Source organism: Neoarius graeffei, chromosome 3 (genome assembly GCF_027579695.1).
Source record: "Neoarius graeffei isolate fNeoGra1 chromosome 3, fNeoGra1.pri, whole genome shotgun sequence".
Lineage (NCBI taxonomy): Eukaryota > Metazoa > Chordata > Actinopteri > Siluriformes > Ariidae > Neoarius > Neoarius graeffei.
In genome coordinates, this window is record NC_083571.1 from 11,357,017 (window position 1) to 11,372,133 (window position 15,117).

The 15,117-nt window shown below is 45.0% G+C and overlaps 1 protein-coding gene across 1 annotated transcript in view; it reads right to left on the reverse strand.

Annotated features, from left to right (window-relative positions):
• Positions 1-15,117, reverse strand: part of plg (plasminogen) — an 83,971-nt gene that overhangs the window by 28,084 nt on the left and 40,770 nt on the right. Inside the window, exons 8-9 of the mRNA XM_060915612.1 lie at positions 452-570; positions 124-286 (exon numbers count right to left, since the gene is read on the reverse strand). Of these exons, the coding sequence (XP_060771595.1) occupies positions 124-286; positions 452-570 (282 nt within the window). The remainder of the gene's footprint in view (positions 1-123; positions 287-451; positions 571-15,117) is intronic.

A 15,117-nucleotide genomic window follows, 5' to 3' on the forward strand; every position in this document is an offset into this window, starting at 1 on the left:
CTTAAAGATTGCGTGATTATTAAATGCCTAGACACATGTAAACATTACAAACTGCACTTGCAATTGACAACATATTATTTATGCTCATCATGGCATCATAGGCAATTACACATTGTTCCTCACTTGCACGGGTAGTTTTCTGATGTTTTTGAATGCTTCTGAGGAACCTGAGATGACCACTCTTGGCAAGTTTTCCCTGAACTGGTCACAGATATGTTGCCTCTGTACAAGTTCCCGTCTCCTGTCACACAGTTCAATTCTGGTATGATGGTTGGAGGCTCAGCTGCTGTGGGGTTAAAATAAGATAATGTATACAGTTCAATGAAACTATATGGCGGGCTCTCAGGGAAATTATTGAACAAATAAACTTCTCTCAATCCTCTCTTATAAGGTTGTTAGTTCTGTAACAGGTGTGTTAGTTATCTGAGAGAAAAAAAATAAAGGAGCTTACTGCAGCGAGGGATGGAGCAGTAATCCCAGCGTTTGGATGGATTTGTGGTGAAACACCAAGGACTGGGATCTCCATCTGGATTTCTGCAGTAGTTTTCCTCCAAGTACTTGTCAGGAAAACTACACACACACACACACACACACACACACACACAGTGATTCAACCTAAATTAACATTTGCCTCACTTACCTGCAAAGACGTTGAATCTCATGCTTGTTGAAAAAGTTTGTTTTACTTGTTTACAGTTTTTGTTGCTGTTTTAATCTACACAACCTTGCCTTGTTTGGTTTTATGGCCAGGTTTTCATGTTTTGCTTCAAAATGCAGTACTTGGGAGAGGCTTTGGCTATGTTGGCCTTGTCCAAATGTTAATTATTCTTCTGCTGGATTTACAGAGCTTTCCAGATTTTGAAGCTTTTAATGTGCATCTTGTGCTTGGATGGTTTTCCTCCTTCAGGATTTTCTTTTTCTGTTCATTTTAAATGATGTTAAGGAGTTCTAAAGAATAATGAATAATGACTTAGTAATTTACTTTTAACTATAACATGCCAAGAACTGTTATTTCATGACATGATCCATGAGTAATTCAACCAACTTCTATCACTTTTTTGTCATGAGGATACAATAAAATGCTACAGAATTAGAGATTTTAATTAAATTAGTTTTCTTAGTTGTAAAAATATACAGTCAGGTTCATAAGTATGTGGACAGCAGCACAATTTTCATAGTTTTGCCTCTGTATATCACCACGGTGGACTTGAAATGAAGCAATCCAGATGTGATTTGAAGTGCAGACTTTAAGCTTAAATACAAGCTATTTAACAAAAATGTCACATTAACTGTTTAGTGTCAGTAATAGTGCCGAAAGTCTAAGTTCGGAGCGGCATCCAAACATGGCTGCTCCGGATTACACCTCCCAAGCGCCACAGCACCCCTCCTCTCCAGAGTATTAGTACTGTTATTAGTACTGTTTCCCATCTTCCCAGTAATCACCCCTCTATATAAGCTCAGCAAACACTCGCCCCAGTTGCAAAGTATTGTTCTGTGTCTTTGTGCCAGATTGTACCAATCCTTGTGATTGTAGTTCCTGAGTTCCTGTGACTTTGACTTGGTTTATGTTCATATCGCAACTTTGATTTCTTGCCTGACCTCTGATATTCCGTTTGTACATCGACCGACCCTGACTACATCTTCAGTCTATCGATTTGGATTTGACTTCCAGTTTGTGATGCACCCGCTCTCCCCTGCATCTGTACCTGTAAGTGCCTACATTTTGACATTTAGGAATTACAGCCATTTTCTTACATAGTCCCTCTATTTTCACAGGCTCAAAAGTTATTGTAAAATTGACTGATAAACAATGTAGGAGCCAAATTGAGTGTTAAGTTGATCTCATCTCATCTCATCTCATCTCATCTCATCTCATCTCATTTTCTTCTGCTTATCCGGGGCCGGGTCGCGGAGGCAGCAGTCTGAGCATGGAAGCCCAAACTTCCCTCTCCCCAGATACCTTGGCCAGCTCCTCGGGAAGAACACTGAGGCGTTCCCAGGCCAGCCGAGAGACATAGTCCCTCCAGCGTGTCCTGGGTCTTCCCCGGGGCCTCCTCCCTGGGGGGACACGCCTAGAACACCTCCCCAGGGAGGCGTCCAGGAGGCATCCGAAAGAGATGCCCGAGCTACCTCAGCTGATTCCTCTCGATGTGGAGGAGCAGCAGCTCTACTCCGAGGTCCTCCCGAGTGACTGTGCTTCTCATCCTATCTCTAAGGGAGCACCCAGCCACCCTGCGAAGGAAACTCATTTCGGCTGCTTGTATCCGCAATCTTGTTCTTTCGGTTATTACCCAAAGCTCATGACCATAGGTGAGAGTCGGAACGTAGATTGACCGGTAAATCGAGAGCTTCATGGGGTGGGCGATATATATCGTCTGTGATAATATCGTCATTGTTGTTTTAACGATGTGCAAATTTACATTATCAAGTATTTAAATGACTTTGCCAAAAACAATGAAACGCACAGGGAAACTGTTCACATGTTAATATACGGCGCAGCAGCACTCCCCACAGCACAGCAGTATTCAGTCACACGACTAGTGGGCCTACGCGATCACATGACCTCTCACCTCCACTTTGCAACAGGTCAGCAGCGCATGGTGATGAGAAAATGCAGGCATCTCCAGTCCCTGAAGCTACTTCAGATGATTTAGTGCTGAGGCGTGGGTCTACCTCTCTGGCTTGGAAATGGTTTGGTTTTGAAAAGACAGACGTACATCAAAAGACCGTCATATGCAAGATTTGTTGAAAATCAATCAATGTGAAACAGAGCTCCACAATGAACATGTTTCACCACCTCCAAACCAAATCATAGGAAGGAGTACAAAGAATATGAGAAACTTCGAGACTCTGCTGCTCAAGAAAAACAAAGCACAAGCAGGCCACCTAGTCAGCATACCCAACAGATGCTTGCTGAATCATTCAGCAGAAAAGTGCCATATGAGAAAAAAAAGTCAACGATGGCAAGACATAATAAATGCCATCACCAAGTTCATAGCCAAAGAGATGTTACCGATGCAGTTGGTGGAGGGACAAGGCTTTATAGAACTTGTAAATGTCTTAGATGTGCGATACAGTGTGCTTAGTCGTAAATATTTCAGCGAAACTGCTCTCCCCACCCTGTATGATTCAACTCGCAAAGCTGTGATGAATGAAGTGCAAAAGGTGACACACTTCGCAACAACAACCGATTTATGGTCGAGCAGAACATCAGAGCCATACCGTACCTCTCTTTGACCATGCATTTCATTGACGAATCTTGGCTACTTCGGAGCTACTGCTTCCAGACATCCTATTTCCCAGACGACCACACAGGAGCCAACATTGCCCTTGGTCTGAAAGATGCCCTCGCATCATGGTCATTGAGTGAAGAGGGCATGGTTTGTATAACCACCGACAGTGGTGCAAACGTCATCAGTGCACTCAGAACTAACAACTGGGGGGTGCCGTGGCTCAGGTGGATAAGGTGCCATACCATAAATCCGGGGACCAGGGTTCGATTCCGGCCCGAGGTCATTTCCCGATCCCTCCTCGTTTCTCTCCCACTCATTTCCTGTCTCTACACTGTTCTATCCAATAAAGGTGAAAAAAGCCCCAAAAAATATATTTAAAAAAGAACTAACAACTGGAAAAGGTTACTATGCTTTGGTCACCGGCTTCATATTGCAATTGGTGAGTTATCATTTCAATATTCTTATCTATTGCAGTTGAAATGAAATATCAGTGTAAGTGTCATCAATGTCGAGAAAAGTGAAAATATGTATATAACATATTTTCTTATAATGTAGATACATTACAAGAAAAAAATGTATATTTTTTTATAGGCCTAGGTTTTTTGTTATTGGACACTCACTCACTAAGCCTATATGAAATTAACTGCCATTTTAAACTGCGATGCATGGTATTATAAGGTCAACATACATGGCACTGAATGTTACATCATTACACTGTTAATTGGCTAATAATGATGTTCCATTTCAAATATTTTCCAGAGAGGAGCATGCGTGATACTAGGATAGACCATTGGTGTCTGCAAGAAGGTGGTTGGAACCTTTTCCAACAGCTTTAAATTGAGGAAAGCTCTGGGTGATGCTCAAAATCAGCTGAAGCTCCCAGAGCATAAACTCATCACAGAATCACCAACAAGATGGGGCTCAAGACAGCATATGATCGAGAGATTTTACTGAGCAAGAAAAGGCCATTCGTCATGTGCTAGGTGCAGACAAGACGCACAGACATCTTATCCCAACATGGCAAGATGTTGATGTGCTAGAATCAGTGAGCAAAGCACTTAGTCTGCTGCTTGAGTTTACAGATGCCCTTTCAGATGAGCAAGTAGTAACAGTCTCCTACCTGAACCCCGTCCTGTCATTATTTAACTCTGAGGTCCTGGCAGTGAAGTCTGATGATACAGATCTCACAAAAAAAAAAAATCAAGGAAACCATTCTGGATTACCTAAATACAAAATACAGAGATAACAATGTGGATGGCATTTTAAGTGTGGCATCCACACTTGATCCACGGTTTAAAAACCATTACAATGATGATGATCAGATGATAATGTCAACAATTTCCTCTGAACTTATGGCTATGGCAACTCAGGAAGAGAGCGATTCTCCAGGTACTTCAACTACCACAGCTCAAGGTGCCGCCGCTGAAGGTGGAGCAGATGGTGGTGACACCAATGAACCAGCCAAAAAGATAAAGAAGTCTGTTGGCAGTTACTTCAAATAACAAGTGAGAGGGGAGTCACAGGCTACTGCCATAGAAAAGGAGCTCAAGAGCTACCTTATGATACTGGAGGTGGACAGTGATGTCAATCCACTTGAATGGTGGAAAACACAAGAGATAAATTTCCCCAGACTGGGAAAGTTAGCTAAAAAGTATCTGTGCATCCCTGCCTCAAGCAGCCCTTCAGAGAGGGCATTCAGCACAGGAGGAACTATTGTGACATGTCACTGGGCTTCACTCAAGCCTGACAATGTGGACAGACTGGTGTTTTTGGCACATCATTTGAAGTAAAAAACCTGTTGGCCTAGAATGTTCAAATGTTCAAAGTTCTGCAAAGTTCTTGCATCTGTCCTTAACTGTGATAATACTGGGTATTTTTACTATTTGAGAATTGTGGATTTTTTTTCCCCTCAACATTGTATTTTGTTTACAAATCTCTTTCTATTTATTTGAGAACCTTTTTAGTAAAGTTTTTTTTTGTGATATTTTTGTACAATCCTGGACAGAACTTTAAGTTTAATAAGGCCATAAGCACTTGCTGCTGTTGATGTTCAATAATTCTCATGGATGCATGGAGCACTTTATTACAAGAGTTCAATATTTCTGCATTGTAGTTCAATTAAGTTATTTTTGTTTAAAGACAATAAATGTTTTCCTTAAACATTCTGCCCATTATTGTAATCTCCAAGTAGGTATAACTCTGAGAATTCCAATCATATTTTTAAAAATATCGACTAATTATCGTTATCGTCAAAATCCAAAAAAAATCAAGATATTATTTTTTGCCCATATCGCCCACCCCTAGAGCTTCGCCTTTTGGCTCAGCTCCTTCTTCACCACGATGGACCAGTAAAGCGACCGCATCACTGCAGAGGCTGCACCAATCCGCCTGTTGATCTCACGCTCCATCCTTCCCTCACTCGTGAACAAGATCCCGAGATACTTAAACTCCTCCACTTGAGGCAGGACTTCTCCACCAACCTGAAGAGGGCAAGCCACCCTTTTCTGGTCGAGAACCACTGCCTCAGACTTGGAGGTGCTGATTCTCATCCCAGCCACTTCACACTCGACTGCAAACCGCCCCAGTGTATGCTGAAGGTCCTGGTTTGAAGAAGCCAACAGGACAACATCATCCGCAAAAAGCAGAGATGAAATCCTCAGGAGCGGTCGACCAACAAAGATGACTCCAAGAGCAAGGCATGTAATAGTCAGGGAGATCACAGAGGACCCCAGGGTAACTTCTAAGCAACTGAAGGCCTCTCTCACATTGGCTAATGTTAAATGTTCATGCGTCCACCATCAGGAGAACACTGAACAACAATGGTGTGCATGGCAGGGTTGCAAGGAGAAAGCCACTGCTCTCCAAAAAAAAAACCCAAAAAACATTGCTGCTCATCTGCAGTTTGCTAAAGATCATGTGGACAAGCCAGAAGGCTATTGGAAAAATGTTTTGTGGATGGATGAGACCAAAATAGAACTTTTTGGTTTAAATGAGAAGCATTATGTTTGGAGAAAGGAAAACACTGCATTCCAGCATAAGAACCTTATCCTATCTGTGAAACATGATGGTTGTAGCATCATGTTTGGGCCTGTTTTGCTGCATCTAGGCCAGGATGGCTTGCCATCATTGATGGAACAATGAATTCTGAATTATACCAGTGAATTCTAAAGGAAAATGTCAGAACATCTGTCCATGAACTGAATCTCAAGAGAAGGTGGGTCATGCAGCAAGACAACGACCCTAAGCACACAAGTTGTTCTACCAAAGAATGGTTAAAGAAGAATAAAGTTAATGTTTTGGAATGGCCAAGTCAAAGTCCTGACCTTAATCCAATCGAAATGTTGTGGAAGGACCTGAAGCGAGCAGTTCCTGTGGGGAAACCCACCAAGAGCCCAGAGTTGAAGCTGTTCTGTATGGAGGAATGGGCTAAAATTCCTCCAAGCCGGTGTGCAGGACTGATCAACAGTTACTGGAAATGTTTAGTTGCAGTTATTGCTGCACAAGGGGGTCACACCAGATACTGAAAGCAAAGGTTCACATACTTTTGCCACTCACGGGTATATAATATTGGATCATTTTCCTCAATAAATAAATGACCAAGTATAATATTTTTGTCTCATTTGTTTAACTGGGTTCCTTTTATCTACTTTTAGGACTTGTGTGAAAATCTGATGATGTTTTATGTCATATTTATGCAGAAATATAGAAGATTCTAAAGGGTTCACAAACTTTCAAGCACTACTGTATGCCACAGATTCTCAATTGGATTAAGGTCTGGGCTTTGATTAGGCCATTCCAAGACCATTTAAATGTTTCCATTTAAACCACTCCAGTGTAGCTTTAGCAGTATGTTTAGGGTCATTGTCCTGCTAGACCATGAACCTTCGTCCCAGTCTCAAACCTCTGGCTGACTCAAACAGGTTTTCCTCCACCTATGGCTGCACCTAGAAATTCTGTCCATAAAAATTATGAACAGAACCGGTGACAAAGGGCAGCCCTGCCGGAGTCCAACATGCACTGGGAACAGGTCTGACTTACTGCCAGCAATGCGAACCAGACTCCTGCTCCATTCATACAGGAACCGGACAGCCCTTAGCAAAGAGCCCCGAACCCCATACTCCTGAAGCACCCCCCACAGGATACCACGAGGGACATGGTCGAATGCCTTCTCCAGAGCCACAAAGCACATGTGGACTGGTTGGGCAAACTCCCATGAACCCTCAAGCACCCTATGAAGGGTATAGAGCTGGTCCAGTGTTCCACGACCAGGACGAAAACCACATTGTTCCTCCTGGATCTGAGGTTCGACTATTGGCCGAATTCTCCTCTCCAGTACCTTGGAGTAAACCTTCCCGGGGAAGCTGAGAAGTGTGATTCTCCTATAATTGGAGCACACTCTCCGGTCCCCTTTCTTAAAAAGAGGAACCACCACCCCGGTCTGCCACTCCAGAAGCACTGTCCCCAACCGCCACGCGATGTTGCAGAGGCGTTGTCAGCCAAGACAGCCCCACAACATCCAGAGACTTGAGATATTCAGGGCGGATCTCATCCACCCCTAGTGCCTTGTCACCGAGGAGCTTGCAAACCACCTAAGTGACTTCGGCTTGTGTAATGGACAAGTCCACCTCTGAGTCATCAGCCTCCACTTCCTCAATGGAAGACATGATGGTGGGATTGAGGAGATCCTCGAAGTATTCCTTCCACCGCCCGACAATATCCCCAGTCGAGGTCAACAGCTCCCCACCCGCACTGTAAACAGTGTTGGCAGGGTATAGGGGTGCCTTTGTATGCACAGGTATGGCGCAGCCAGGGCCCCACCCTGGAGCCAGGCCCAGGGTTGGGGCTCATATGCGAGCTCCTAGTGGCCAGGCCTTTGCCAACAGGGCCCAGCCGGGCTCAGCCCGAAGTGGTGACATGGGCCCGACCTCCTGTGGGTTCACCACCCACAGAGGTAGCCGTAGGGGGCCGGTGCAGTGTGGATTGGGCGGCAGTCGAAGGCAGGGGCCTCGATGACCTGATCCCCGAACACAACACAGCGTGTTCTCATCTCATTATCTCTAGCCGCTTTATCCTGTTCTACAGGGTCGCAGGCAAGCTGGAGCCTATCCCAGCTGACTACGGGCGAAAGGTGGGGTACACCCTGGACAAGTCGCCAGGTCATCACAGGGCTGACACATAGACACAGACAACCATTCACACTCACATTCACACCTACAGTCAATTTAGAGTCACCAGTTAACCTAACCTGCATGTCTTTGGACTGTGGGGGAAACCGGAGCACCCGGAGGAAACCCACGCGGACACGGGGAGAACATGCAAACTCCACACAGAAAGGCCCTCGCCGGCCACGGGGCTCGAACCCGGACCTTCTTGCTGTGAGGCGACAGTGCTAACCACTACACCACCGTGCCGCCCTGTGTTAAGTTGATTTTCATTATTATTATTAATGTGTGAGTTTGTGTCTGTGTGAGTGTTTGTTTCTACAGTATATGGCCACAGGTCTGTCTACCCCCCACAGTTCAAAGACATGCAGTTAGGGTAACATGGGTGTGGGCTTGGACTGAAGTGCCCTGAGCAAGGCCACTAACCCCCAAAATGCTCCCCGGATGCTGTAGCATAGCTGCCCATTGCTCACTTGTGTGTGTTCACTGCTTCAGATGGGTTAAATGCAGAGGATGAATTTCACTGCACTTGAGTGTGCATGTGACAAAGATTAGATTAGATTAGATAAAACTTTATTGATCCCTTTGGGAGGGTTCCCTCAGGGAAATTAAGATTCCAGCAGCATCATTACAGATAAACAGAGAAAAGAAATAGAGAAAACTTCTAGATAAATCAAAATAAATTAAGTATTTACATATACAAATATAAAAGAATAAGATATGGGGAAGAGAGGAAGGGGGAGGGGGGAGAAGTGGGGTTAGGGTAAGTGTGTGGGGGGGGAAGCAGGAAAGATATTGCACTTTATATTGCATATTATATTGCACATTGTCCGGTATTACTTATAAAAGGCTTCTTCTAGAGGATAATTTGGAAGCTAAAGGTGAAACCCAAGGGTGAAGGCCATTAGAGCTAGGAAGTCACAGCATCTGGGTGTGGCTGAGTGAGCAAACAGTCTTTTGATCATGCCATGACGTGTGTGCTGTGTCATGTGGAGCTGCCACTCGGATTAATTCCTTTTTCATTTTATTTTACAAGTTATCTGTAATATCCTACGTTTTGTGACAAATGGTCATTGAACTGACTGGATCAACTTTTATTAATCATCTTTCATCTGCACATGTCAAGACATATCCAACTTGGTCGCCAGTAGAAGCCAACCAGGGAACAAAAGGGGGAACTGAAAAGGCTGCTACTAACAGTTTCATGACCAGTTATGGCCTGTTTCCTTGTTATTTGATGACAAATCAAGGAGATAAAAGATCTGGAGTTGATTCCAAGTGTTGAATTTGCATTTGGCAGCTGTTCATAGGAACTCTCAACATGTGGCCCAAAGAGGCGTCGATGCAAGTGAATGAGGCCATCATTAGGTGTCATGGTGCAGGCACTTATGGATGTATTCGCAGAAGAGGGATGAGGAGCAGACAGTGTCAGAGTCAAAACGCGAGACGAGAAACAGAGTCGTAGAACTAGCGAGGGTCAGGTGATCGGCAAACAGTGTAACAGGGAATAGACAAAGAGCATAAATGGAAAATAGAGAAGCAAGAGTCAGAAGAACGAGAGTCAGTCAGAAAACTACAAGGCTTGGTATAAACTGATAAAGGCAAAACAATACTTTGCATTGGAGTGGTTGAGAGAGAGGTTTATATAGGCAGGGGGACTAATTGAAATGATGAGAGACAGCTGGATTCAATAGTCTGGAGACAGAGGATGCTGAGAGTTATGGGAAGTGTAGTCCATGGTGTCCATGTTTGTAGTTTGTACAGTTTCGGTGGGCTTACTGACAAAGCCCCCCAAAAGAGCTCCCACAGGGAGCTATAGTCTTTCTAGGGTGCCCCCTACGGTACCTCTGGGTGCAGGTTTGTCTGGGTGTAGAGCATGGTATTCTTGCTTGAGGAGCTGATCTAGGATGTCTTTGGCTGGAACCCAGCTCTGTTCTTCAGGCCTGTAACCCTCCCAGTCTACCAGGTATTCAATCTGCCCTCTTGTACATCTAGAGTTGAGGATCTTGTTTACCTGGTAGATGGGTTCACCTTCCATGTTGAGAGCTGGGTGTTGTTGGTTAGGCAAGTTCTCGGCGAGGGGCCCTGGGATGGCAAGCTTGAAGTGTAACACATGAAATGTTGGTGACCGTCTACTGTGAGGAGGAAGTTCTAGCCTGTACGAGACTTCATTGATGTGATCCAGCACAAGGCCTGATGTAATGTGGCTGAAGCTTTCTGCAAAAGTTGGGTTCCCTGAGGTTTCTGGTTGCTATCTACACTCTGTCACCTGGGTTGTATGTTGGTGTTTCTGCACGGTGCTTATCTGCATACTCTTCGATGACTGGAACCTGACTGGGTGTGTCATCCCAGGGGAATAGGGGCGGCTGGTAGCCGAGTATGCACTGGAACAGTGTTAGTTGGGTTGCAGAGTGCTTGAGGGAGTTTTGTGCATACTTGGCCCATGGTAGGAAGCATGCCCAATCCCCATGGTTACGCATGCAAAAGATCCTCAAGAAGCAGCTGATTTCTTGGTTGGCTCTCTCGACTTGTCCATTAGACTGGGGGCGGTAACCCAACATGAGACTCATGAGAGAGCATCAGCCTTAGTATTCTTGAAGGCAGGGCGGAAAGAGATGGTGAAATTGAACCTCGTGAAGAAGAGGGCCCATCTGGCTTGACAAGGGTTTAACTGCTTTGCCTTCTGGAGATATTCTAAGTTTTTATTGCCTGCTAGGATTAGGAACGGGTAATTGGCACCTTCCAACCAGTGGCGCCATTCTTCGAGGGCCAGCTTGATAGCAAGTGGCTCCCGATTACCCACATCATAATTTCTTTCTGCAGATGAGTTTCCTCGAAAAGAAGGCCACTGGATGAAGTTTCTGTTTCTCCCTGAAACATTGGGAAAGAACTGCCCCACCCCTGTGTCTGAGGCATCAACTTCCAGAGTGAACAGCTTGGAAGGGTCAGGATGCTGTAGGATGGGGCAGAGGTGAATGCTTTCTTGAGACAACAGAAAGCTTCTTCTGCTGAGAAGTTCCATTGAAGGTGCTTGGATCCTTTCTTGGAGTGCCATCAAAGGATCGGCAATAGAGCTGAACCCTCTGATAAACTGGCGATAAAAGTTTGCAAAACCTAGAAAGTGCTGTAGTTCTTTGATGGAAGTGGGAATGGGCCACAACATAACTGCAGAGACTTTTGACAAGTTCATACAAACTCCCTCGGCACTGATGACATCCAAGGAAGGAAATATGCATTTGATGGAACTCACAGTTTTCTGCTTTCACATAGAGATGATTCTGGAGCAGGCGTTGCAGAACTGTTCTCATATGCACTTGATGGCTTTTTTCGTCTGGGGACTATATCAAGATGTTGTCTATATATGCAATAACATACCAGCCCAGCATGTCCCATAGCACGTCATTGATCAGGCATTGGAACACGCTGGGCACCGAAGAAAGGCCATACGGCATTACCCAGTACTCGAAATGACCGGTGGTAGTGCTGAATGCTGTTTTCCATTCATCTCCTTTCTTGATTCTGATGAGATTGTGCGCATTGCGTAAATCAAGCTTGGAGAAGTTTTTGCTGATCTGAGTTGTTCCAGGGCTGCAGGAACAAGAGGAAGTGGATAAGGGTATTTAACTGATACCTGGTTCAAACCTCTGTAGTCAATAAATGGGCAAAGGCCCCTGGCTCGCTTTTCCACAAAAAAGAAGCTTGCCGAGGCTGACGACCTAGAAGGGTGGATGTAACCCTGCTTGAGAGCCTCCTGAATATACTCCTCCAAAGCTGCTTGTTCCTTCTGAGACAAAGGGTAGATATGTCCCCGAGGTGGTGACATGCCTGGCAGGAGGTCAACAGCACAGTTGTATGGTCTGTAAGGTGGGAGACCACAGGCTCTTCTCTTGCTGAAAACCTCCTTGAGGTCAAGATAACATTCGGGAATGTTGTCCAGAGTGTCAGGCTGAGGGCTCTCCACAGAGTTGGATGCAAGAGTGACTTGAGGTTGGGCAATGTAGCCTTGAAAGCATGCAGGTGACCACTATAGAATGTCCTTGTTCTGCCATGAGATGAGAAGGTCGTGAAGCTGGAGCCAAGGGTAGCCAAGGATGATATTGTGACTTACAGGAGTAGTGACATAGAGTGAGATATGCTCTGAGTGAATAGCACCCACTTGGATGCAGAGAGGAGATGTGCGAAGGGAGACAAAGCCGTTTCCTATTGGTCCTCCATCAATGGTGCAAATACTGAGCACACTGTGAAGCAGGGCTGTTGGCAAATTGAACTTCTGCATAATGGAATTGCTGATGAAGTTCCCCTCTGCCCCTGAATCAATGAAAGCAGAGAGGATATGGGTAGAAGTAGCCAACTTTTAAAGTACTGGAACTTTGAACAATTTGGAATTGAACCTTCTTATAGGACTTACGTTGCGTAGGAGATGAGCGAGAAGGATGAACGGGACAACAATTCAGGTGATGTTCAGGGCTACTGCAGGAGAAACACAGTCCCTCCTCCCTCCTTCTGGCACATTCAGATCAAGTTAACCGAGTGCGTAAGACGTCCATGGCAGAACTTTCCTCCGAAACTGGCTCCGGTTGACCCTCTTGTAGAGAGGGTCAATGAGCCAAGAGATTGCCTAGGTGAATAGCGAGGTTGATGAGAGAATCGAGAGTGAGTTGTTCATCACAGCAGGTGAGTTCACTTAGAATTTCAGGACACAAACCTTGGCGAAATACAGCTTTCGGAGTGGGATCATTCCATCCTCTAGCGGTCGCCATTGTTCTGAATTCCAGAACATACCCTGCCACACTTCTGGAGCTCTGTGATATAGTGAGTAAACTTTCACCTACTTCAGTCCCCTCGCGTTCGTGGTCAAAAACTCTTTTGAATACGTAGAGTGAGAAATTGTTCATAAGACTTTGTCGGCTCGCTGCCCTTACTCCAAACTGCACTGACCCATCTCAGTGCTTTTCCCGTAAGGAAGGAGAGGAACTTGGCAATCTTGTGCTTGTCAGATATGCTAGGTAGAGCCATGAAGTACATGGAGCATTGGAGAAGGAAGCCTTTGCAGGTGAGCAGATCTCCAGCGAACTTTTCCGGAGCCAGAAGTTGTAGCGCTGGGCTCGGAGATGACTCAGGACGAGTTATAAGGGCCTGCGACATCACAGTTGCTAGCTGGGCCATTTTGGTGCTGAGGTCGGCTAGCATCTGCTGATGCTCTCCTAATAAGCATCCTTGGGCATTAAGAGCAATTCGCTTTGCCTCTTCCACTACATCCATGGCAGCGAAGTATCCTGTCATGGTGCAGACACTTATGGATGTATTCGCAGAAGAGGGACAAGGAGCAGATAGTGTCAGAGCCAAAACACGAGACGAGAAACAGAGTCATAGAACTAGCGAGGGTCAGGCGATCGGCAAACAGTGTAACAGAGAATAGACAAAGAGCATAAATGGAAAACAGGGAAGCAAGAGTCAGAAGAATGAGAGTCAGTCAGAAAACTACAAGGCTTGGTATGAACTGATAAAGGCAAAACGATACTTTGCATTGGAGTGGTGTGAGAGAAAGGTTTATATAGGCAGGAGGACTAATTGGAATGATGAGAGACAGCTGGGTTCAATAGTCGGGAGACAGGGTGCTGTGAGTTATGGGAAGTGTAGTCCATGGTGTCCATGTTTGTAGTTTGGACAGTTTTGGCGGGCTTACTGACATTAGGCTGGACTTATCAAAGAGAAGAAACAGACCTATCAAGGAGCAGAAACTCTGAGTGGCCAAATCAACAATTTGATATATTCTTTAAAAGAAGGAGTGCGCTGAAGAACTCAGGAACAGCAAAAGAAGATTGGTCCTGGAAGACTATGGAATACAACTAAAGTGGATGATCACATAATTCTTTCCTTGGTGAAGGAAAGAGAAGAAACAGACCTATCAAGGAGCAGAAACTTTGAGTGGCCAAATCAACAATTTGATATATTCTTTAAAAGAAGGAGTGCGCTGAAGAACTCAGGAACAGCAAAAGAAGATTGGTCCTGGAAGACTATGGAATACAACTAAAGTGGATGATCACATAATTCTTTCCTTGGTGAAGGAAAAACTCCTTCACAACATCTAGCCAAGTCAAGAACACTCTAGAGGAGGTAGGCAGGGTCAGATCCAGGAAAATGGAAAGGGGGGAGCATCAACCCAGTAAGGGTGGGGTTCCAGGGGGCCACCAGAAGCTCAGTTCCCAAGACTCAGGGGATTTCAAGCAGATATTCTTCAGATCCGTTGCAAAAATCAACATCTATCACAGACCTATCCAGCTGTTTTCATAAAAATCAATGTGAGGCTCACCCCCAAACAGCACATGTACACACACAGGGTATAGTAAATACAGGGATACCCTATTAATGAATACGAGCAATAATCGGACAGCTGACGTGTGTTTACGCAGTAAGTCTGCTGCAGCATCTGATCATTTTGGCTTGTGAACATGTGTGTTAATGATACCATAACCGTAAAAGGATGACGCACACCCTTTACATGTAGTCTACAGTGTAATAATTCTGGAAATACAATAAGTTATTACAGTGTGGGAAATAAGGAATTTTAAGCAGACTGTCACAGGACAGACAAGTCTGAAATGTTGTCTGTCTGCCCAAATTTCAGCCTGTCTGAATGATGGGCCAAAGGCCTGGAACAATGTGACCAGGGGTCTGGGGCCCACCTTAGGACCCCGGAAGCTGAAGGACTTTAGATGCCT